Source organism: Myxine glutinosa, chromosome 4, assembly GCF_964187855.1.
Source record: "Myxine glutinosa chromosome 4, kmMyxGlut1.1, whole genome shotgun sequence".
In the NCBI taxonomy this organism is placed as follows: Eukaryota; Metazoa; Chordata; class Myxini; order Myxiniformes; family Myxinidae; genus Myxine; species Myxine glutinosa.
The window spans coordinates 136,926,169-136,952,241 of NC_136264.1; the positions used below are offsets into that span (position 1 = coordinate 136,926,169).

A 26,073-nucleotide genomic window follows, 5' to 3' on the forward strand; every position below is an offset into this window, starting at 1 on the left:
GTTTGCTCTCGAGGTGACATTTCCTTGCTCATTAAATAACGCAAGCTCAAACTAAGGTTGGGTTCGACTGTGCCTGCAACTTTTCAAGGACATAAGGTGTTGTTGAACTGCAGTGTAACCAAAACCAAGGACACAAACTTCTTGTGCGGAACCTGCTGCGATTGGACTGGCCGATCGTTTGAAAATTATCCCTGCACGTCATAGCCTTCCCCAAAATGGCCGTGATGCTGCTGTGTCTTCCAGCAAATGAATGCTCCTGTTGCTGCTGATCTTCCCAAAATGCCTGGCCTGGTTAAATGTGCTCTCAAATTCCACCTTCCCAAATCATTGCATCAACAATTTGACCTCGTAGCAACATTGATATTTGTCATTTTTGTTTCGTAATGCGAATTCTTTTTACGATCCTCATTTCAACAGAAATCTCAGACTGAGGAACATTGGAAAAAGCTCAACTTTGGAGACCAAGGACAGAATGCAAAGTTCCGTAAGCTCATGGGAATACAGGTAGGAGGGCAGTGGTTGAATGAAATGGTAACTTGTAGAATGTACTTACTTTTGTTTTTAATGTACGTTTTGCTCATGTTTTTGGCACGAGATCCGAACTCTTTACAATATTCCACGGCAACTGTTTTTGTTCTGACGTTCACATCTTCATCATTTTCTGTCCTGAATGTAGTTGGGAGTACAATAACTGTTGCAGTTTTACGTCTGAGTGCTCTGATCCTTTGGGGTGCGTGTGTCCCCGAGTAGCAACAGGCAGCAGCGAGCACAGACGAGTGCCTCGAGACGTTGCAGCAACAGGAGCAGGTGTTTCGCGCGTTGGATGCGCAGTACATGGCCGCACGTGCTCACACGCACACGCAGCGGGGAGCCGGGCTGGGGTTCAACTCGGCGTTGCACGGCATGGACGGAGACGCTTAACACACTCGCCGGGAGGCCTGCGGTCGAATCTCATGAGTGGACAAAGCGGTATCTCAGGTTGTTGGGGAGCTGTTTGATTACCGTTCGATTTGTAAAGTAGCTGTTACTTGTGGTGTACCATTTAATCGGTTAAATTGTGCATTTTTCGCTACCAAAATGTAAGTACCTGTCCAAAGTGAGTTGGCAAATCTGATATGCTTCCCAGCATGTATCCGCAGGATGTGGTGCTCTGTGGAGTTGATCACCAGCAGGCTGGGTGGTTTCCCACGACACAACACAGTCCTTCTTGGGCACCTCCTTTGCCTTGTTTGAAAAACAAATTCAATCTTCAGCCATTTGTAAAAACAGGTTGAGTGCTCGATCTGAACTTTGATCATTTTGTAGAAAAAAGCAACACAACTCCATCAATAATTTTTGGAAAGATGATCTTTTTCTTTCTGCATACTGTCACAAACTCCTTTGTCTTAGCCTTGGTCACTGAGAGAGCTTTCCTTCGGCATTTTCTCTTCCTCCTGGCTGAGTAATGTTCTTCACCGACCCACCTCGTGTGCAAAAAGTGAATCTTTGCTTTGGTTTTTCCATGCAGGAACTGCAAGTTTGTTTTTATTTTCAAACAAAGTGGCTCTAACCATTGCAGGGGATGGGGTGGGGGTTGTTACTGTGTATCCCTGTAAATAGAACTGCAATTTCTTTAGCATGTAGATATATTACTGTCGCTTTCCTGTATCGATCCATGTTTAAATAAAAACCCTCTTGTCAGTTGTTCCCTCATGCTCATTGGCTGGCTTTGAATTGTCATGCACACCTCCACTTTTACCCACCAACAAAAGTCTTTCCATTGCATGATTGGGTAGCAACCTTGATATTTTTCATCACATGGACATTGCTAATTAAACGTCTCAAATGCCCGAGCATCACATCACCTCAGCTCCTTTTTATGCCTCCACCGACAAGTCGCCAGTCATTAATTATATTTCTGGGTTGTCCATCCGTCCGTCTGTGATAGGTTTCCGTTAACGTAACAACTTAACCCTAATCAATCCGGGTGCTTCCGCCCCACCCCCTTACTTTTTTCGCCATATTCTCACAGAATTTTTTTTTTCTTGTGCTTTGCTTTCATCAATTTTTCTGTTCAGGTCTTGCACATGTTTTGATACTAATTTTGTAAAAAAATCGGACCTACGGTTGCCAGGCAGTGCCCAAGTTTTCGGTGCTACGTGCCATAAACTGTGTGTTTTCCCATTCGCTTTACGCAGCACACGTCTTTCCATCGGTAATTATGTACTGCATTCAATATCTTTCAGTTTGTCACAATCAGACTTTCTCTATCATTATCTAATGCTTCCTCTACATGCCCTCGTGTTAGTTTTCATGGTCATTGTCATGGTCACATTAGGTTAAGGTTGTCAAAAAATTCCCAACACACTTAAAATGTGGCATGTACAGTGAATTCAGAAAGTATTCAGACCCCTTCACTTTTTTCACATTTTGTTATGTTGCAGCCTAATGCTGAAATCATTTAAATTCATTTTTTCCCTCGTCAATCTACACTCAATACCCCATAATAACAAAGAGAAAACAGGAATTTAGAAAGTTTTGCAAATTTATTAAAAAGAAAAAACTGAAACAACACATTGACATAAGTATTCAGACCCTTAAATCACTACTTGGTTGAAGCACCTTTGGCAGCGATTACAGCCTTGAGTCTTCTTGGGTATGACCCAACAAGTTTGCACACCTGGATTTGGGGATTTTCTGCCATTCTTCTCTGCAGATCCTCTCAAGCTCTGTCAGGTTGGATGGGGACCGTCGGTGGACAGCCATTTTCAGGTCTCTCCAGAGATGTTCGATTGGGTTCAAGTCAGGGCTCTGGCTGGGCTACTCAAGGCCCTTCACAGAGTTGTCCCGAAGCCACTCCTGCGTTGTCTTGGCTGTGTGCTTTGGGTCATTGTCCTGTTGGAAGGTGAGCCTTCGGCCCACTCTGAGGTCCTGAGCGCTCTGTTTCAGGTTTTCATTAAGGACATCTCTGTACTTTGCTGCGTTCATTGTTCCATCAACCCTGACCAGTCTCCCAGTCCCTGCTGCTGAAAAACACCCCCACAGCATGATGCTGCCGCCACCATGCTTCACCGTTGGGATAGTATTGGGCAGGTTTCCTCCAGACATGACGCTTAGAATTGAGGCCAAACAGTTCAATCTTTGTTTCATCAGGCCACAGAATCTTGTTTCTCACAGTCTAAGAGTCCTTTAAGTGCTTTTTTGCAAACTCCAAGCGGGCTATCATGTGTCTTTCACTGAGAGGCTTCCGTCTGGCCACTCTGCCATAAAGCCAGATCTTGGTTTTTGGTTTTTGCCCAGATCTTGGTTTTTGCTTTGATATGCATTGTCAGCTGTGAGACCATAGTCACGTGAAAAAGTAAGTACACCCCATGTAAAGTTTTGACTTTTTCAACATATTTCAACATACAGCGATTTGATCTTCATTTCAACAATATTGATAGATAAAGGTGATATAATACAACAAATATCATGAAACATTTACATTTTGTAGTCCATTGTATAATTTAAATAAACATAAATGCAAATTTCGCATGTGGAAAAAGTAAGTACACCCCATGAAATGTTTAAAAAACCTTTTTAACATATGTGGACATATCAATATTTGATCTTCATTTAAACTATCTATAGATAAAGGTGATCTAATTGAACAAAAAAACAAAATGGAAAATTGACTGCAATAATTTATTCAACAAAAAATTGTTGCACAGCACGCACAGCTCGTTTGAAATGCCCTCCCCCCCCCCCTCCCCCACAACATCTCGATGGGATTTCGACCCGGGCTTTGACTTGGCCAATCCAGAACCCTCAATTTCTTTCTTTTCAGCCATTCCTTGGTGGATTTACTGGTATGTTTAGGGTCATTGTCATGTTGCAAGGTCCACCTTCGGTTGAGCTTCAACTTTCCGACAGATGGCCTCACATTATCCTCAAGCACTCTCTGGTACAATGAAGAATTCATAGAGGATTCTATGATGATGAGCTGCCCAGGCCCTGATGCAGCAAAGCTGCCCCAAACCATATTTCCACCACCATGCTTTACAGTTGGTATCAGGTTCTTGTGGTCAAATGCTGTCTTTGGTTTTCACCAAACATGTCTTCTGGTACTGTGGCCAAATAGCTCCACCTTTGACTCATCTGTCCAGAGCACATTGTTCCAGAAGTGCTGGTCTTTGCCGAGGTGTTCATTGGCAAACTTTAGTCTTGCCCTGATGTTCTTTCTGAACAGCAAAGGTTTCCTCCTGGCACACCTCCCATGTAGATCAAATTTGTGCAGCCTCTTTCTAATGGTAGACTCGTGCACTTTGACATCAACAGTGGCAAGAGCTACCTGTTGGTCCCGTGATGACATTCTGGGGTTCTTCGAGACTTCTTTCAGCATCTTGTGGTCTGCTCTCGGGCTGAACTTGCTGGGGCGGCCTGGCCTGAACAAGTTGGTAGTTGTTTGGAATCTTCTCCACTTGTAGATGATCTTCCGGACAGTCGAATGATTGATTTCCAATTGTTTGGAGATCTTTTAAAATCCCTTCCCAGACTCGGAGGCATCTATAACCTTCTTTCTGAAGGCCTCAGAGAGCTCTGTTGATGTAGGCATGGTGACGCCGCACACTTCAACAACAAAGAGCAAACCAAACGAAATGTCTGAGGTTTAAATAAGATGGGTTCCTCCAAGATCCTCTCTAACGATGTTCTAATGTCTAATCATTTGCACCTGAGCTGGTGCACCTGATTCTAATTTTAGGTATTTGAAGTAGTGATAAATGTCGGGGTGTACTTACTTTTTCCAAATGCGAAATTTGCATTTATGTTTATTTAAATTATACAATGGACTGAATGAATGATTGATCGTTTTAAAGGCCATTTTCCCCGCAAGAGCGGGGGTTAGCCTTGCGGGCCCCATGACAATCATGGTTCCCTGTTTGAGGCAATGTTTTTATGGCCGGATGCCCTTCCTGACGCCAACCCTTAGTCGCCTCTTAAGATGCACAGGGATACGGTGTACCTATTCTAAACCGGGGTACACACCGTGATTTCGCCAAATTATACAATCGACTACAAAATGTAAATGTTTCATGATATTTGTTATATTATATCACCTTTATCTATCAATATTGTTGAAATGAAGATCAAATAGCTGTATGTTGAAATATGTTGAAAAAGTCAAAACTTTACATGGGGTGTACTTACTTTTCCACGTGACTATATACAGGTGTGTGCCTTTCAAAATCATGTCCAATCAATTGAATTTACCACAGGTGGACTCCAATAAGGGTGAAGAAACATCTCAAAGATGATCAAGAGAAATGGGAGGCACCTGAGCTAAATTTCAAGTGTCATAGCAAAGGGTATGAATACTTATGTCAATGTGATATTTCAGTTTTTTCTTTTTAATAAATTTGCAAAACTTTCTAAAATCCTGTTTTCTCTGTCATTATGGGGTATTGAGTGTAGATTGATGAGGGAAAAAATGAATTTTAAACGATTTCAGCATAAGGCTGCAACATAACAAAAGGTGAAAAAAGTGAAGGGGTCTGAATACTTTCTGAATGCACTGTACGTCACCATTTGTAACATGTGACTTTGCCTAAAATACATTCAAACTAGAAAATGTGCAAAATTTGCAGATATGAATATGTATTGGGCTAATAACGAAAGAAAGTCTTGTGTATGGTGATTAAACTTCACAGACATGTTCACTTTGACATAATCTACATGTGTGCCAAATTTGGTTTTAGTTCCTCACTTTATGACCAAGATCCTGGGAGGGAGTGATGGGAAAAATAATGTAACTGTGCTAACTTAGGAGCCAGTGATGGGATTTGGAACAAACTTAGTACAAGTATATAATTATTAGTAAAATATAAGGCCCGTTGATGGACGGTCGCATGGATGCACACCGAGACGGCTCCTTTTATTTTATTATAATTCGCCAAATGTCTTCTGTCCGTCCGTTCGAAGGTACCGCAAAAACGGCTGAACCGATCGCAACGATATTTTGGGTGGGTAATCCTGGGATCTCCTGGAGTAAAATAGGCTATATTGCTTTTCCTAGTTCAGCTTTGGCTTCCAGCATTTTCAGGTTTGGACTCCCGCATTACGTTATTTTCCCGGGTGCCGCACAAACGGCTGCACCGATTGGACTCTGTGACCTCGGACAAAGACCTTTTATAAGGACATGGTTTGAATCCCTGCTTGAGAGAATGCCAACCCCCTCCCCGCCATCACGGTCGTCTCTCCAACTCACAATCCCACGAGATGTGGAAAGGATGACCCAAAACCAATTATCTTCTTTTTGATTCGTATATAAACATCATTAAAAGTAAATAATGACCTCGGCCAAAGTTCAAACGATGTGGGTTTAATCTCCACATGAGAGAATTCCACATAGCTATTTGGGCGGTGTATAAGCCAACAGATCGCTGTCTCCATCGATCTTGCCGAGGCCGTAACACCTATCGGCTAAAAATTCTTTTAACTGTTGACTTGGTCGTTTTTACAATGAAGGAAGCGTGAATGACAACATGCTGTGATGGTTTCTACTTTCTGAACGTGAACTTCGCGGATCGCCATATGCAGATTCGCCACGGACCCACGATCGATGTTTCTATACGTGAACGTACCCGTTTGTTTGCGAAGGGGTACGTTTTTCATGGAAGGCCTTCACGAACTTGCTGTCCATGTCTAATCTGCGACTGAAGGTGCTTCAGGAATGTGGAATGTATTGGTTTCATGCTTTAGCATTCGCCGTATCTGCATTGCCTGTTTGCTTCTGGCCTCCCACCCATGTGTAGCATGTGTATCTCACTGGTATATTAAATGCAAAGATGTGATTCGATTTTGGTGTCAAAGGTCAGAGGTCATGTCATGTAAATATGTGATACTTGAGAACACCTGAAGAGATTTAAGTCAAACTTGGTACAAGTATGTATAATGATGTAATAATGTGGCAGAGGCATATCGGTTGACGTTGAAAAGAGCTAAACTAGTTTTGCCTTGCTTCCACTGCATATACAGACTTGTCATTTAATATGGAATATTTTTTTTGTGGGGGTGAACTTACTTTTCAAGATGTCTTAGAACCAAAAGTTCATTGGAATTATGTTGAAATTATTCTAGATTTTGTTAATGTGACCTTTAAAAGAAACAAAAACCACATTTGACATTTCGAAACAAATAAATTGATCCTTGAAAGTGATGTAAACCGATATCGAACTCAATTCATGGACAGTACTGTGTTAAACTTCTGTACTTTTTCCAGAAGTATCTCTTTATTTTGCACATTAGCCAAATGTTTTTTTAACAAAAACAAAAGTTAAATTACGACTGGGATTATGGACAGTAAAATTACAGTTCAGTACTTCGTGTAACCCCCACGAGCATTCAGGAGAGCACGTACACGTTGAGGCATGCTGTTCAGGAGATTTGCCAAGGTTTGGACAGGAATCGCTTGCCATGCAGTGACAATAGCCTGATGCAATTCAAGCACAGAGGTCGGCTACTGGTCCAAGTGGTCGATTTGACGCGTTAATTCAGCCCACAAGTTCTCTGTCGGATTTATATCCGGGGACATGGCACGCCACTCCATATGCTCTACACCACGGTCAGCAAGAAAGTGTTGGATCATGCGAGCACGATGAGGCCGTGCATTGTCATCTTGGAAGACAAAGTTTCCTCGAAAGGCTGCACGAGCAAATGGAAGCAATGTTTCTTCCAGAATGGCCCTGTACTTGAACTGGTTCAGGTTTCCATTCAGAACAACCAGGTCAGTTTTGCCCACTGCAATCGGTGCTGGCGGTGTTGTCTGGTCAGGCGTGGCTTTCTCAGGGGACGCCTGGCACGATAGCCTGCTTGAACCAGTCGTTGGTTGACTCGCCTTCTGGATACAGGCACATTTGTCAGTTGCTGCCACTCAGCCCTAAACCGATTAGGTGACTTGGTACGGCCATTGCGGACTAACTGGTGCAGCTGGCGATCATCCCTCCTTGTGGTTCTGCGGGGACGTCCTGGCCTCGGTATTGGAGTAGGGACACCCCTCTGAGCATTTTGTTTCAGGATCTTTGACACCTGACCTTGAGTGATGCCATACTGCCGAGCAATAGCACGTTGTTTCATGCCGTAATTTCGTAAAGCCACCACTCCATGACAAACAGCATTGTCAAGTTGACGGACCATCTCCAGAGGAAGCGGCAATAACTTTTGGAGATGTGCAGCAGTTGTTTTCCACTAATACAGAACGCAACAACCCTTGTATACCCGACTGTGAAGCTAATCATCAAATGCACCTGTCCGTACATTTTGCCACGCCACCTGTGATATAATCCTGTTGTTGACTTCTTGCTGCGACAATCAGTGATGGTTCTTTTAACAAATAAATCACCAAAGTGTAAAAGAAACTCACCAGATTGATATAGAGTAAAGAAAGTAAACCCAAGTCAAGAAAAAATATATATTCCATATTAAATGCCAAGTCTGTATATGGAACCGCCTTTCATTAACTTTGTCTAGGATGATGCTGATTGGTTATGCACATTAAGGAGAAATAAAATGCATTTGCTGCCAAGCTTTGGTTGGCTTAAATGTCACAAGAGGAGACCTGCACTGCTCAGACTTGAATTTCATTTGGCATGCCCTTGCCCAGACTGTGTACAGCAGTATTGATCATGGGTGAGAGAACACACCTGTGAATAGCTGCTTGATTAGCAAGCAAGAACGTGCCGGCCACGTTAACAATGACTGGCTGATCCGGGTGCGGGTCTATTCACCCTGATACCATACTAGTGGGACAATTGAGCGAGCTGATACATTGTGCTGAGCGCTTGATCGCTAATCACCGGGCGAGCGGTGCCAGTGAGGCGCACGGCAGTGTCTTGTTTTGGGGCCGATCGCCCAAAACCAATTGGTCCTTCAACGGACTTGCCTAATTGCAAGAATGATCAATGCAGTTAAAATTTGCCCTGAGACCAGGTAGATTTAATATTTGATGGCGCACAGGGGATGGGAATGCAAGAAAGAAGCGATCACAACTAGGCACTTGGCAGAGCACATACCTCTGCCAGGCTGTACATTTTACGTTTTGTATCCCACTGATACAACGGATCTGCATCCAGACCCGAAACAAAATCTAAGCTTCTTGTCATCTACCTAATCCATCCACCAAGTTTCATCTGAATTCTCCCACAACTTTTTGAGATATGCTACATCATTTTTGCCTCCATCTCTCAATGGTGAAGGATCACTGAAAAGATTGTCGTATCCAGATCGTCACCAAAATCGAATCAATTTGTCCTTGTCACTCACGCTACCTATCCACCAGCTTTCATCATAATCCGTCCAAAACTTTTTCAGATATCCTGCTCACAGACAAACAGGTGAAAACACAACTTCTGTCCATACATGGTGTGAATGGGAAGCAAGCATCTCTATCTATCCTATCGTCAAAAAACACGTTTTCTCATTTACCTTTAACCCCCCCTCCACTGTGGTTCTACGTAACCAATTTACCCACCGTCGTGTGTGCAGGTCCTCTAATAAATTCAGGCGTTGTCCACAAATTTTCTGTCTGTGCTATTGCACAATTTTCTTGACTGGGCGGTGTGGCTCCTTCTGCAGGCCCCTGCCTGCTCCCGATTACAGCACCTCGAGTCCGGTGGGGCCACCTCTAAGCTATCTGCTCTGTCAAATTCTCGGAAGCCCTCTCTGACTCCCCCACACGTGCTCTCTAGGTCTAGGACATGTAGCACCACGAGTCCTCTCCCAGGTACTCAGGCCGACACCCAAAATTCAATCTCCCCTCCAGGCCCCATGGTCTTCTCGAGGCCAGAGCTCACCCAGCGCCTGGGTGCCCTTCTGCAAATACCTACAGTCATGTGAAAAAGTAAGTACACCCCATGTAAAGTTTTGACTTTTTCAACATATTTCAATATACAGCTATTTGATCTTCATTTCAACAACATTGATAGATAAAGGTGATAAAATATAACAAATATCATGAAACATTTACATTTTGTAGTCCATTGTATCATTTAAATAGCTTTAAAACTGCATATTTTTGGCATACAAGATTGGATTTGCGTGAAAACAGTTTTCTGTCAAATATGTATTATTTTGATGTATACAAGTGTAATACATCCTATCTAATGAAGCACACACGTTTCCGCACTAGAAGCGTGACTTGCAACCAAAGAAACGTGCACTTTTATGTCAAAACTGCGTATTTTTGGCATACAAGATTGGATTTGCGCGAAAACAGTTTTCTGTCAAATATGTATTATTTTGATGTATGCAAGTGTAATACACCCTATCTATGAAGCACACACGTTTCTGCACTAGAAGGGTGACTTGCAACCAAAGAAACGTGCACTTTTATGTCAAAACTGTGTATTTTTGGCATACAAGATTGGATTTGCGCGAAAACAGTTTTCTGTCAAATATGTATTATTTTGATGTATACAAGTGTAATACACCCTATCTAATGAAGCACACACGTTTCCGCACTAGAAGGGTGACTTGCAACCAAAGAAACGTGCGCTTTTATGTCAAAACTGCGTATTTTTGGCATTCAAGATTGGATTTGCGCGAAAACAGTTTTCTGTCAAATATGTATTATTTTGATGTATACAAGTGTAATACACCCTATCTAATGAAGCACACACGTTTCCGCACTAGAAGGGTGACTTGCAACCATACAGGTTGATCTCTCCACACTTAACTGACACACACTTAACTGATCTCTCCATACAGGTTGCTTTTGACAAACCAGACGTGATCTGCTTAACAGAAACCTTCCTCCTTCATGATGTCTCTGATTCCTTGGTATCTCTCCCAGGTTACTCCCTCCTCCGGTATGATAGACCTGAGCCTCGTCCTGGAGGTGGGATTGCTATCTTTATAAAAAACTCTCTTCCTCACTCGCCCTGCACTGCCCACTCTCCACCTCACCCCCAGGAATACCTTTGGCTACGGCTTCCCCTTCGCTCCCACCTTTTGTTCATATGCATGTTGTACCGTCCACCAAACAGTGATGACTCCATCCACATCTCGCTGTCTGATAATATGGACCAACTTCTATCTACCCATCCCAACTCTCTTCCTCATATGTGGTGATTTCAATTGTCACCATGCCAGTTGGCTGGGGGTGGGTACCTCTCTCACCAGCCATGGCTCTTCAGCAAAGGACTTCTGTGACTCACTGGGACTGACACAATCTGTCAATTTCCCAACCCGGATCTCAGTCAACGGAGAATCTTCTCTTCTGGACTTGGTTATGACTAACTTCCCTGAAAATGTCTGCTGCTCTTCTTCTGCTCCAATCGGCTCTTCTGATCATGTGCTTGTTAAAGTGGACATCTCTCTGACCATTTTCAGAGAGCCTCCTCAGCGTCGACGAGTCTGGCATTTCACTAAGGCCAACTGGCAGAAGTCTGTGCATGTCTTCAAGCAGCCATCAATCATCTGGACTGGTCTCCCATCTCTACCACCTCTGACATCAACTCATCCTGGGAATTCTTCCAAAGTAAATTGCTCTCTCTCATGCACAGATTTATCCCATCTCGTCTTCAGTTGTCATACCCTTCCTCCCGTCCATGGTACACGGAATCTTGTGGTGAGGCTATTGCCCAGAAACAACTTGCTTTCGTCTCCTGGAAAGCAAATCCAACGGAAGGAAATCTCATTTCCTTTCACAAAGCCCGAAACAAGTGTGTGTCCACCCTCAGGAGAGCCAGGAAACAATATCTCTCCGTCCTCAGGACCGAACTCTCTTATCTGTCTCCCTCTTCCAAATCCTGGTGGCGTCTGGTAAAATCTGTTTCTGGTGTTTGTTCCCCCTCCATCCCCTCCCTCACCTTAAATGGCCACACGGCTGACTCCGCACGTGAAAAAGCTGAATGCCTCAACTCTGTGTTTGCCTCTAAATCTTGTGTCCCAAACCCATCCCTCTCTGTACCCACCGTACCCAGTCGTATCCAGCTGCTCCTGGACTCTGTGTCCTTTCCTCCTGACAAGGTGGAAAAGTTTCTGTCAACCCTCGACTCTGATTCTGCAACTGGACCTGACGGCATCAGCCCACGGGTCCTAAAATCATGTTCTTCCGCTCTTTCACTCCCTCTCTCTGTTCTCTTCACCCTCTCTTTTGCTCAAGGTCATCTTCCATCTGCTTGGAAATCTGCCAACATCACCGCTTTGCACAAAAAAGGTGCAAAAACAGATCCCAGCAACTACAGACCAATCAGCCTTCTCCCAATTATCAGCAAAGTCATGGAATCCATCATTGCTTCAGATATGAAATCTTTCCTCTTCTCCAATGGCTTGATCTCTGATCATCAATTTGGTTTCAGACCTGGACACTCCACTCTGGACATGCTGCTTCTGCTTTCTCAACAATGGATGGAGGTCCTCAATGCCAAACAGGAAATTAGAGCAGTCTCCCTTGACATATCACGTGCCTTCGATACGGTCTGGCACCCCGCTCTGCTCACCAAACTCTCCTCTTTTGGTATCCATGGAAATCTCCACGCATGGCTGGCGGACTTCCTCTCTAGTCGTAGTCAACGTGTGGCCCTGAATGGGTTTCTCTCATCTCCTCTTCCTGTTCAGGCTGGAGTTCCCCAAGGCAGTGTTCTGGGCCCTGTGCTTTTTCTGGTCTTCATCAATGATCTCTCTGACTCTCTTGAAAATCCTCTCTATCTCTTTGCTGACGACTCTACTCTCTGTCGCTCCATGCTTCATCCCTCAGATCGGCAGTCTGCAGCCTCCTCACTCTCTGCAGACCTTGACAAAATCACAGACTGGGCAAACAAGTGGAACATGTCTTTCAATCCTGACAAATCTCACACTTACGATGTCTCTCCGAAAAGACCGAGTGGACAACCCTCCCATCCACTTTCTGAATAATCCTCTCCAAGAAGTTCTGTCACTCAAGCTTTTGGGTCCACTATCTGCCATGATCTTTCCTGGAAAAACCACATTTCAAATCTGGCCTCCAAAGCCAGTCGCCGACTGGGCATCCTCCGACGTGCGAAGTCCTTCCTTGGCACACCTGAGCTCCTCACCACATACAAGGCTTTCATCCGCAGCTCAATGGAATACTGCTCTCCCCTCTGGGCTGGTGCTCCTGCCTCACACCTAGCTCGCCTTCGCGCTGTTGAAACCAAAGCATTCAGAATCATTGGAATCTCCCGCGATGAAGCTAACTCCAAGGGCCTCTCACTCGCTCACCGCAGGCAGGTTGGTGGTCTTTCTGTCTTCTACCGACTCCTCTCTGGCCTTGCCCCCCCAGCTCTCTCTGGGCTCTGTCCCGCAAATATTCCTACAGGTCGCACAAGATCTGCCTGCAACCCTCTTTTGGTTAAACTGCCAAAATCAAGACTCTCTGCTCACCTTCACTCCTTCATTCCTCTTTTCTCTCGCCTCTGGAACAAACTCCCTCACTCTCTTCAATCCCACTCCACCCTCCAAGTCTTTAAAACAGCTGTTCACCACCATCTCTTATCTTCCCCCATCCAAAACCTTTGTCTTTTCTACCCCCGCTAATTTCACCCCAATTCCACTTTTTGAAATACCAACTTCTGTCCTGGAAGTCCTTGGTGTCCTTGTGCTTTATACTTCTCCCTCCCCCCCCCCCCCCCCCATGCCTCCTCCCCCCGGGCCCTCTCCCTTCCACACATCTCCCTGCTCTCGGATGTTGTGTTTGTGTGCTTCCCCTATTCTCCCCATCTTGTCTTCCGCTCCCTCTTTTTGTGTATTTTGTTTGTCTGGTCGATTTGTTTGTGAAGTAAATGTTAGCTCTTTCACGAGCCTCGATTCAGTATACAAAAAAAAAAAAAAAAAAAAAAAAAACGTGCACTTTTATGTCAAAACTGCGTATTTTTGGCATACAAGATTGGATTTGCGCGAGAACAGTTTTCTGTCAAATATGTATTATTTTGATGTATACGAGTGTAATACACCCTATCTAATGAAGCACACACGTTTCCGCACTAGAAGGGTGACTTGCAACCAAAGAAACGTGCACTTTTATGTCAAAACTGCGTATTTTTGGCAAACAAGATTGGATTTGCGCGAAACAGTTTTCTGTCAAATATGTATTCTTTTGATGTATACAAGTGTAATACACCCTATCTAATGAAGCACACACGTTTCCGCACTAGAAGAGTGAATTGCAACTTGCAACCAATAAAGACAAAGAAAGACTCCACAATAAAGACAAAGTAAGACTCCACAATAAAGACAAAGTAAGACTCCACAATAAAGACAAAGTAAGACTCCACAATAAAGACAAAGTAAGACTCCACAATAGAGACAAACTAAAACTCCACAATAAAGACAAAGTAAGACTCCTTAATAAAGACAAAGTAAGACTCCTTAATAAAGACAAAGTTAGACTCCACAATAAAGACAAACTAAAACTCCACAATAAAGACAAAGTAAGACTCCTTAATAAAGACAAAGTAAGACTCCCCAATAAAGACAAAGTAGGACTCCACAATAAAGACAAAGTAGGACTTCACAATAAAGACAAAGTAAGACTCCTTAATAAAGACAAAGTAGGACTCCACAATAAAGACAAAGTAAGACTCCTTAATAAAGACAAAGTTAGACTCCTTAATAAAGACAAAGTAGGACTCCACAATAAAGACAAAGTTAGACTCCTTAATAAAGACAAAGTTAGACTCCTTAATAAAGACAAAGTAGGACTCCACAATAAAGACAAAGTAGGACTCCACAATAAAGACAAAGTAAGACTCCTTAATAAAGACAAAGTAGGACTACACAATAAAGACAAAGTAAGACTCCTTAATAAAGACAAAGTTAGACTCCTTAATAAAGACAAAGTAGGACTCCTTAATAAAGACAAAGTAGGACTCCACAATAAAGACAAAGTTAGACTCCTTAATAAAGACAAAGTAGGACTCCACAATAAAGACAAAGTAAGACTCCACAATAAAGACAAAGTAGGACTCCACAATAAAGACAAAGTAGGACTCCACAATAAAGACAAAGTAGGACTCCACAATAAAGACAAAGTGAGACTCCTTAATAAAGACAAAGTAGGACTCCACAATAAAGACAAAGTAAGACTCCTTAATAAAGACAAAGTAAAACTCCACAATAAAGACAAAGTAAGACCACAATAAAGACAAAGTAAGACTCCACAATAAAGACAAAGTAAGACTCCACAATAAAGACAAAGTAAGACTCCACAATAAAGACAAAGTAAGACTCCACAATAAAGACAAAGTGAGACTCTACAATAAAGACAAAGTAAGGCTCCACAATAAAGACAAAGTAAGACTCCTTAATAAAGACAAAGTAAGACTCCTTAATAAAGACAAAGTAAGACTCCACAATAAAGACAAAGTAAAACTCCACAATTGAGACAAAGTTAGACTCCACAATAAAGACAAAGTAAGACTCCTTAATAAAGACAAAGTAAAACTCCACAATAAAGACAAAGTAAGACCACAATAAAGACAAAGTAAGACTCCACAATAAAGACAAAGTAAGACTCCACAATAAAGACAAAGTAAGACTCCACAATAAAGACAAAGTAAGACTCCACAATAAAGACAAAGTGAGACTCTACAATAAAGACAAAGTAAGGCTCCACAATAAAGACAAAGTAAGACTCCTTAATAAAGACAAAGTAAGACTCCTTAATAAAGACAAAGTAAGACTCCACAATAAAGACAAAGTAAGACTCCACAATAAAGACAAAGTAGGACTCCACAATAAAGACAAAGTAAGACTCCTTAATAAAGACAAAGTTAGACTCCTTAATAAAGACAAAGTAGGACTCCACAATAAAGACAAAGTAAGACTCCTTAATAAAGACAAATTAGGACTCAACAATAAAGACAAAGTAGGACTCCACAATAAAGACAAAGTAGGACTCCACAATAAAGACAAAGTGAGACTCCTTAATAAAGACAAAGTAGGACTCCACAATAAAGACAAAGTAAGACTCCTTAATAAAGACAAAGTAAAACTCCACAATAAAGACAAAGTAAGACTCCACAATAAAGACAAAGTAAGACTCCACAATAAAGACAAAGTAAGACTCCACAATAAAGACAAAGTAAGACTCCTTAATAAAGACAAAGTAAGACTCCACAATAAAGACAAAGTAAGACTCCACAATAAAGACAAAGTAAGACTCCACAATAAAGACAAAGTAAGACTCCACAATAAAGACAAAGTAAGACTCCACAATAAAGACAAAGTAGGACTCCACAATAAGGACAAAGTAGGACTCCACAATAAAGACAAAGTAAGACTCCACAATAAAGACAAAGTAGGACTCCACAATAAGGACAAAGTAGGACTCCACAATAAAGACAAAGTAGGACTCCACAATAAAGACAAAGTAAGACTCCTTAATAAAGACAAAGTAGGACTCCACAATAAAGACAAAGTAAGACTCCTTAATAAAGACAAAGTAGGACTCAACAATAAAGACAAAGTAGGACTCCACAATAAAGACAAAGTAGGACTCCACAATAAAGACAAAGTGAGACTCCTTAATAAAGACAAAGTAGGACTCCACAATAAAGACAAAGTAAGACTCCTTAATAAAGACAAAGTAAAACTCCACAATAAAGACAAAGTAAGACTCCACAATAAAGACAAAGTAAGACTCCACAATAAAGACAAAGTAAGACTCCACAATAAAGACAAAGTAAGACTCCTTAATAAAGACAAAGTAAGACTCCACAATAAAGACAAAGTAAGACTCCACAATAAAGACAAAGTAAGACTCCACAATAAAGACAAAGTAAGACTCCACAATAAAGACAAAGTAAGACTCCACAATAAAGACAAAGTAAGACTCCACAATAAAGACAAAGTAAAACTCCACAATAAAGACAAAGTAAGACTCCACAATAAAGACAAAGTAAGACTCCACAATAAAGACAAAGTAAGACTCCACAATAAAGACAAAGTAAGACTCTACAATAAAGACAAAGTAAGGCTCCACAATAAAGACAAAGTAAGACTCCTTAATAAAGACAAAGTAAGACTCCTTAATAAAGACAAAGTAAGACTCCACAATAAAGACAAAGTAAAACTCCACAATTGAGACAAAGTTAGACTCCACAATAAAGACAAAGTAAGACTCCTTAATAAAGACAAAGTTAGACTCCTTAATAAAGACAAAGTAGGACTCCACAATAAAGACAAAGTAAGACTCCACAATAAAGACAAAGTAGGACTCCACAATAAGGACAAAGTAGGACTCCACAATAAAGACAAAGTAGGACTCCACAATAAAGACAAAGTAAGACTCCACAATAAAGACAAAGTAAGACTCCTCAATAAAGACAAAGTAGGACTCAACAATAAAGACAAAGTAAGACTCCACAATAAAGACAAAGTAAGACTCCTTAATAAAGACAAAGTAAGACCACAATAAAAACAAAGTAAGACCACAATAAAGACAAAGTAAGACTCCTTAATAAAGACAAAGTAAGACTCCACAATAAAGACAAAGTATGACTCCACAATAAAGACAAAGTAAGACTCCACAATAAAGACAAAGTAGGACTCCACAATAAAGACAAAGTAGGACTCCACAATAAAGACAAAGTAGGACTCCACAATAAAGACAAAGTAGGACTCCACAATAAAGACAAAGTAAGACTCCACAATAAAGACAAAGTAAGGCTCCACAATAGAGACAAACTAAAACTCCACAATAAAGACAAAGTTAGACTCCTTAATAAAGACAAAGTAAGACTCCACAATAAAGACAAAGGAAGACTCCACAATAAAGACAAAGTAAGACTCCACAATAAAGACAAAGTAAGACTCCACAATAAAGACCAAGTTAGACTCCACAATAAAGACAAAGGAAGACTCCACAATAAAGACAAAGTAAGACTCCACAATAAAGACAAAGGAAGACTCCACAATAAAGACAAAGTAAAACCCCACAATAAAGACAAAGTAAGACTCCACAATAAAGACAAAGTAAGACTCCACAATAAAGACAAAGTAAGACTCCACAATAAAGACAAAGTAAGACTCCACAATAAAGACAAAGTAAGACTCCACAATAAAGACAAAGTAAAACTCCACAATAAAGACAAAGTAAGACCACAATAAAGACAAAGTAAAACTCCACAATAAAGACAAAGTAAGACTCCCCAATAAAGACAAAGTAAGACTCCCCAATAAAGACGAAGTAAGACCACAATAAAGACAAAGTAAGACTCCACAATAAAGACAAAGTAAGACTCAACAATAAAGACAAAGTAGGACTCCACAATAAAGACAAAGTAGGACTCCACAATAAAGACAAAGTAGGACTCCACAATAAAGACAAAGTGAGACTCCTTAATAAAGACAAAGTAGGACTCCACAATAAAGACAAAGTAAGACTCCTTAATAAAGACAAAGTAAAACTCCACAATAAAGACAAAGTAAGACTCCACAATAAAGACAAAGTAAGACTCCACAATAAAGACAAAGTAAGACTCCACAATAAAGACAAAGTAAGACTCCTTAATAAAGACAAAGTAAGACTCCACAATAAAGACAAAGTAAGACTCCACAATAAAGACAAAGTAAGACTCCACAATAAAGACAAAGTAAGACTCCACAATAAAGACAAAGTAAGACTCCACAATAAAGACAAAGTAAGACTCCACAATAAAGACAAAGTAAGACTCCACAATAAAGACAAAGTAAGACTCCACAATAAAGACAAAGTAAGACTCCACAATAAAGACAAAGTAAGACTCCACAATAAAGACAAAGTAAGACTCCACAATAAAGACAAAGTAAGACTCCACAATAAAGACAAAGTAAGACTCTACAATAAAGACAAAGTAAGGCTCCACAATAAAGACAAAGTAAGACTCCTTAATAAAGACAAAGTAAGACTCCTTAATAAAGACAAAGTAAGACTCCACAATAAAGACAAAGTAAAACTCCACAATTGAGACAAAGTTAGACTCCACAATAAAGACAAAGTAAGACTCCTTAATAAAGACAAAGTTAGACTCCTTAATAAAGACAAAGTAGGACTCCACAATAAAGACAAAGTAAGACTGCACAATAAAGACAAAGTAGGACTCCACAATAAGGACAAAGTAGGACTCCACAATAAAGACAAAGTAGGACTCCACAATAAAGACAAAGTAAGACTCCTTAATAAAGACAAAGTAGGACTCCACAATAAAGACAAAGTAAGACTCCTTAATAAAGACAAAGTAGGACTCAACAATAAAGACAAAGTAAGACTCCTTAATAAAGACAAAGTAGGACTCCACAATGAAGACAAAGTAAGACTCCTTAATAAAGACAAAGTAGGACTCCACAATGAAGACAAAGTAGGACTCCACAATAAAGACAAAGTAAGACTCCTTAATAAAGACAAAGTAAGACTCCACAATGAAGACAAAGTAGGACTCCACAATAAAGACAAAGTAAGACTCCTTAATAAAGACAAAGTAGGACTCAACAATAAAGACAAAGTAAGACTCCACAATAAAGACAAAGTAAGACTCCTTAATAAAGACAAAGTAAGACCACAATAAAAACAAAGTAAGACCACAATAAAGACAAAGTAAGACTCCTTAATAAAGACAAAGTAAGACTCCACAATAAAGACAAAGTATGACTCCACAATAAAGACAAAGTAAGACTCCACAATAAAGACAAAGTAGGACTCCACAATAAAGACAAAGTAGGACTCCACAATAAAGACAAAGTAGGACTCCACAATAAAGACAAAGTAAGACTCCACAATAAAGACAAAGTAAGGCTCCACAATAGAGACAAACTAAAACTCCACAATAAAGACAAAGTTAGACTCCTTAATAAAGACAAAGTAAGACTCCACAATAAAGACAAAGGAAGACTCCACAATAAAGACAAAGTAAGACTCCACAATAAAGACAAAGTAAGACTCCACAATAAAGACCAAGTTAGACTCCACAATAAAGACAAAGGAAGACTCCACAATAAAGACAAAGTAAGACTCCACAATAAAGACAAAGGAAGACTCCACAATAAAGACAAAGTAAAACCCCACAATAAAGACAAAGTAAGACTCCACAATAAAGACAAAGTAAGACTCCACAATAAAGACAAAGTAAGACTCCACAATAAAGACAAAGTAAGACTCCACAATAAAGACAAAGTAAGACTCCACAATAAAGACAAAGTAAAACTCCACAATAAAGACAAAGTAAGACTCCACAATAAAGACAAAGTAAAACTCCACAATAAAGACAAAGTAAGACTCCCCAATAAAGACAAAGTAAGACTCCCCAATAAAGACGAAGTAAGACCACAATAAAGACAAAGTAAGACTCCACAATAAAGACAAAGTAAGACTCAACAATAAAGACAAAGTAGGACTCCACAATAAAGACAAAGTAGGACTCCACAATAAAGACAAAGTAGGACTCCACAATAAAGACAAAGTAAGACTCCACAATAAAGACAAAGTAAAACTCCACATTAAAGACAAAGTAAAACTCCACAATAAAGACAAAGTAAGACTCCACAATAAAGACAAAGTAAGACTCCACAATAAAGACAAAGTAAGACTCCACAATCGAGATCCTTTGTTCAATTGTCCATGCCATCTTCAAAATTAACAGTATGTCTCTGATGTCTCGAGGTTTTTTCCTCCAAACGATGCTTCATCCAAACCTGCAATAGAAAGAATTTTGTATTAAAAAATAAAAAATTCACAACTATAATAGGATTGTGTTTTTTTATGAAACACCCTGCAGTCAATGTTTATGAGGGAAGTCCCTGAGGGCTTCGCAGTAATTCCCGTGCATATGAAGGGTGCACCAAAACGAGAAAAATCCACATTCCTCACAACACTTCAGAGATAATCTTACAATCTCCCCTCCTGGCTTTGAAGTATCAGTATTTTTGTGTTTGGATTTCACAATTATCCTGTTATACTACTTCTTATTCAAAAAGAACGAACATGCTGGCATGTTGAGTAAAACCACAACCCCACCAAATGCAAATCAATATTTCCCCGGGAAAAACCACAACCCCACCAAATGCAAACCAATATTTCCCCGGGAAAAACCACAACCCCACCAAATGCAAACCAATATTTCCTTGCTTAACATTTCAAAAGAGTGGGTTGGGTGATGCTTCATCAGTGTGGACGCTGCAAGAGCATTCGAGAGGTTCTTGGATCGACATAGAATCGACATAGAAACGACAATTTGAAAGGTAAGAGTTGTAAGATTTTTCAAATGTAGCGAGGCTCATGACATCAATGACTTTGTTGGCTTTGAAAACCCAGCTGGCTCATGAAGGACGGTCAGTGAGGGGATAGTCTGCCTGTCTGTCGTGCATCACACGTCCACCTGTGGTCCACCTGTGGTGCAAGTATATACTTTATGCTTTCGGTTCAACTTGCAAGTACGAACAGTAAAATGCTACTTGTGTACGATGTTTTGTTACCTGCGCCACCGAAAGTGGATGGAGGTTATGTTTTCGGTCCTGTCTGTTTACTTGTTACTTGTAAAATCGAAGATTTTTCAAGTATATTGGTTGGTCTTGTGCGTTATTCTGTCTGTCAGTTTGTCTGTCTGTCAGTCGCCTACAGGTCACAATTTTCAACCGATCTTCACGAAACTTCACCAAATGGTTGAGTTGGTTATAAGCAAGAAGCCTCTTGTTTTGGGGTCAAAAGGTCAATAGGTCAACATAGGCCAACGGTCACTAACTTTGTGAAATATCTAAAATCCTAAATTTGAAGAGGATTTGCATACCTGGTCACTGAACTCAACCACCAACTATTTCTGAGGTCTGTGTTTGTGTTTCGCGTTTTCACGGGATATCCCGTCATTCACACTGTCAATGGATTCACGTGATATTCCACTGTTCACAGGTAAACTGTTTCGTGGGATATCCCACCAGCTGCATAGCACGTCATCCCTGCGAGTTTCTGTACAGAATGAAAACACTCGACGGTATCTATTAGTGCAATTAGCTGTCTCCCTTTTCCCCATTGAAACAATGGCACGGCATTCATCAGTGGATTTTCATCAACATTCGTGGATTATTGCCGACATTCGCGGGTTTTTGAAAAGCAAGGCTCGCCATTCCCAGGCCGTTCATCGACCTTCGCAGATTTATCGTCGACATTCTCGGGATTTGCGTCATCATTCGCAGATTTTACCTCGCCATTCGTGGTTTCATCCTCTATTCGCGGATTTTCATGACTTGGGAACCTATCAACCCACCCCCCCCCCCCCCTCCAATGAAATAATGCCCCACTATTCACGGGTTTTGCTATTCGTGGATTCTCCAGGAACGTATCCATCGTGTTTAGTGGCGTCCGACTGTATATATACACACACACACACACATATATATATATATATATATATATATATATATATATATATATATATATATATATATATATATATATATATATACACACACAAAGAATTAAGTTAAGCACCCCTACACAACGAATTAAGGTAAGCACCCCCTAATATATATTCTTTGTGTATATGTATACATTGGCATATATTCCAAGGTATGTGAGATCAAATAATGATTGGTATGACATTAGCAATTATCCATTGATGAAATTGAGTGATCAAAGTGAAAAAAAGTGATTGGTTGAGTCAGTGATCCGATCACGTGGGTCCTACACACGTTATTGACGCAAAGATCGCTAGAGGTCTTCTCAGAACAATGACTGTACGTTAGAAAACATAAACGTCATCCACACTGTCCGTGATGGACCTATAGCTCCATACTTAAATTGAGGTGAAAATATGCCTAAAATTCCCAAAAATTTTCACCTTAAATTATTCAGAATAAAATATTGAAAACGGCATGATTGTTATGTTTTTATGTGACCATAATATCACTTCTCCAGAAAATATAGCAATATCATGGGTATATTACACTGTTTTGACGACAACAAACTTGTAATGTGCGAGGTTGTAAAAAAACGGGGGGGTGCTTAACTTAATTCTTTGTGTATATATATATATATATATATATATATATATATATACATATATATATATATATATATATAAAAATAAACTGAACATCAAAATAAACTTGTCACTTTCATTTTTTGAAATGTACAGCTTTACAAACACGTTTCTTCAATTGTAATGGCTGATTATGTAACGGGAACTTCACTTCAATCACCTGGTTGATCAACAATGGTATGCTTGAGTGGTTCTGTATAGGGATCTTTCCCTTTTGTTACGGATTCGTCACTTCCGCTGGGGTGGTTTTCACCCACTGGACATGTTTCTGATATTATGTATTATTATTAGTTTCACAAGGTTTATTATTCACGAACGGTTATCAAAAGTTAAAAAGGATAACTGTAAGTGAAACAGGAAACTGAACGAGAAGACAATGAGGTGAAGAGGGAGAAGCGGCGCGAGCAAAGTCAGAGAAGACGCATGACGTCAGCGCTCCGGAACGAGCAAGGTTTCCCGACAGCCGCGAGGGGATTTTGAGTTCCTGGAAGGGACATCTGGCGATAAGAATATTCGCTGGAGTGGAGAAATCTGCGTAGACAGATTTGGGGCGCTGAGATTCCGACGAATCCTCGTCTCGTTGCGTCGGCTCAAGCCAGAGCCGTCGGCCATCTTGCACCCCGTGCGTCGGACACCTATGAAGGTTTGCTTCGTGTCATCTTCACCCCAACATCCTACCATCTGCCGGGGATGGGGGTGTGCGACCGCTTCGTCTCCAATTACGTTGCGGTTTGCTGAGGGAGCGGTGAAGGTGCGCCTCTGGAGGGCGCCATTGTACAGTTTGGCGGGAAGAGCACCCTTGCCCACTGTACACGCTTCGGAGATCGCCTGGAGAGCGAGATTCGGGCTTCGACCGGATTTCGTTCCATCGACTGCCGGAGCGAATCCCATTCGCCTTGGGAAAAGTCATAGAGACATTGAGGAGTGTCGTTGCACTTGCTGACCGCACCGTGAGTGACCTGACTGTATATAAGAGATATATAGAGTGCACTCTTAATGGCCATTTGCTGTACCGTATTACCTGTGTGTACACGTGTGTGTACACGTATAATACACGTTTGTTCATTTATAATCATTGGTGTGGTTTCACTATTGATTTTCAACACAGGGTAATATATTTTTCTGCCGGGGTTCCTCTGGGGGTTCGGAGGTTACCGAGACCAGGAGATTGTAGAGGACTCCGTAACAGAAATTGGGGGCTCGTCCAATTTACTCCAATTGACAATTGGGTCTTCGTCCGGGATCTAAAATTCCCTAAATATCGTCTGGGATAGAATTCCCTAGCATTCCCAAATTTTCCAATTTTGGAATTTGTTCAACATTCCCATATTTTTCAAAAAACCAAAAAAAAATATTTTTTTTTTTGGGGAAATTTCTTGTGTGAAGGTTAACAGGTGTTAACTGATAGTCACCATGGAGTTTGACGCAGATAAATTTACAGCGACCCCTAGTGAGGCACAGTTACGAGCGTTACTAAAATCGGAACTCTTGATATTGGGCAAACATTTTAGCTTGGAGGTCCGAGCTAAAATGAAGAAAACAGATGCAGACAGTGGTGATAGAATCTATGGTGGAACAAGGAACATGGAGAGAGGGAGCCTTGGATTGGTTACCAGAAGAACAAGAAAGTGTGGAGCTCCAAAAAACGGAGATGCAATTGAAGAGCCAGGAAAGGTTAGAAGAGAAAAAAAACAGAGGAAAGGAGAGTGGAAAGAGAACTCCAGGAAAGGTTAAAAGTACAGGAAAGAGAACTCCAGGAAAGGTTAAAAGTACAGGAAAGAGAACTCCAGGAAAGGTTAGAAGAGAAAAAAGCAGAGGAAAGGAGAGTGGAAAGAGAACTCCAGGAAAGGTTAGAAGACAAAAAAGCAGAGGAAAGGAGAGCTGCAAGAGAACTCGAAGCAGAGGAGAGAAGAGCTGAAAGGGAGTTAAAGGACCGTGAATTGGCGCGTCAGCAGGAAATTAAAGTCAAGGAGCTGGAGTTAATGAGAGAATGGGGAGAGGTACCACCCATTCCGACTGGTTCGACAACTAGTCAAAACACCTGGGATGTTGGCAGACATGTGAGGCTGGTTCCACCCTTCAATGAAAAGGAGGTAGCCAAGTTTTTTTTACACTTTGAGAAAGTGGCTCAAATGCTAAAATGGCCGGAGGAGTCCTGGACCATATTAGTGCAAAGTGTTCTGGTGGGTAAAGCTCAATATATTTATTCGGCTTTACTGATTGAGCAATGTGCAGATTATGAGATAGTGAAGAAAACCATTCTCAAGGCCTATGAATTGGTCCCTGAAGCTTACCTGCAAAAATTCCGGAACGCCAGGAAGAGGGAGAATGAGACCCATGTGGAGTTTGCCAGAATGAAAGAAACCATGTTTGATCAGTGGTGTGATTCAAAAGGAGTCGGGAAAGACTTCGAACTATTGCGACAATTGATCCTGGTGGAGGAATTCCAACAGTGTGTCCATGAGGACATTAAAGTACATCTGGAGGAAAGGAAAGTACCAAAGTTGTATGAGGCGGCAACCATGGCAGATGACTATGCCTTAACACACAGGATGAGGTTCCATAAACCTAACTTCCCGCTTAGAGTTCGCACGGAGAGTTGTGATACATCTGGTGCGGAGAACGAAGATTCAGGGGGGCGGCCTCGAGATGACTGAGGACCACGCTGAGACTACGACTTATAGAAATCAGAAGACAACAGGTCCAAGGCAGACTTATCCTCCGGGGCGCTCGAGACAAACCATGAGGTTCTCCTCCGGGCCTACTTGCGCTTTTTGCCATAAACCTGGACACTTGATGTCCCACTGTTATGCTCTGGGAAAGGAAAATCAGGAGCGGAGTTCGACTAGTACAACTCCGAATGCAATGGCCAATGTGAGAAATCGCCCTCAAAAGAGTTACCATACATTTATTTCAGAGGGGTTGGTGTCACTGGATGGAGACCCGACTACCAGAAAACCTGTTTGGGTATTGAGGGACACCGGAGCACATCAATTTTTAATGCTTCAAGGCACCTTGCCATAGCCAGAGGAGACGGCAACTGGTGATAGTGTTCGTTTACAGGGGATTGGTGGCTGTGTTAGAGCTCCACTTC

At 41.2% G+C, this 26,073-nt stretch overlaps 3 protein-coding genes across 25 annotated transcripts in view; 2 read left to right on the forward strand and 1 right to left on the reverse strand.

Moving 5' to 3' along the window:
* LOC137425297 (uncharacterized) overlaps positions 1 to 1,687 on the forward strand; it is a 96,215-nt gene extending 94,528 nt beyond the window's left edge. For all 23 annotated transcript variants that reach the window (XM_078776499.1, XM_078776510.1, XM_078776500.1 and 20 more), the window contains 2 exons: positions 418 to 504; positions 751 to 1,687. In XM_078776499.1, coding sequence (XP_078632625.1) covers positions 418 to 504; positions 751 to 921 — 258 coding nt within the window. In that variant the 3' untranslated portion in view covers positions 922 to 1,687. The remainder of the gene's footprint in view (positions 1 to 417; positions 505 to 750) is intronic.
* The window catches only part of GNB1L (G protein subunit beta 1 like), a 567,228-nt gene that overhangs the window by 234,854 nt on the left and 306,301 nt on the right, over positions 1 to 26,073 (reverse strand). The window lies entirely within an intron of this gene.
* LOC137425959 (interleukin-1 receptor accessory protein-like 1-A) overlaps positions 21,092 to 26,073 on the forward strand; it is a 132,794-nt gene continuing 127,812 nt past the window's right edge. Inside the window, exon 1 of the mRNA XM_078776498.1 lies at positions 21,092 to 21,186. The gene's annotated coding sequence lies outside the window, so the exon portion shown is untranslated. The remainder of the gene's footprint in view (positions 21,187 to 26,073) is intronic.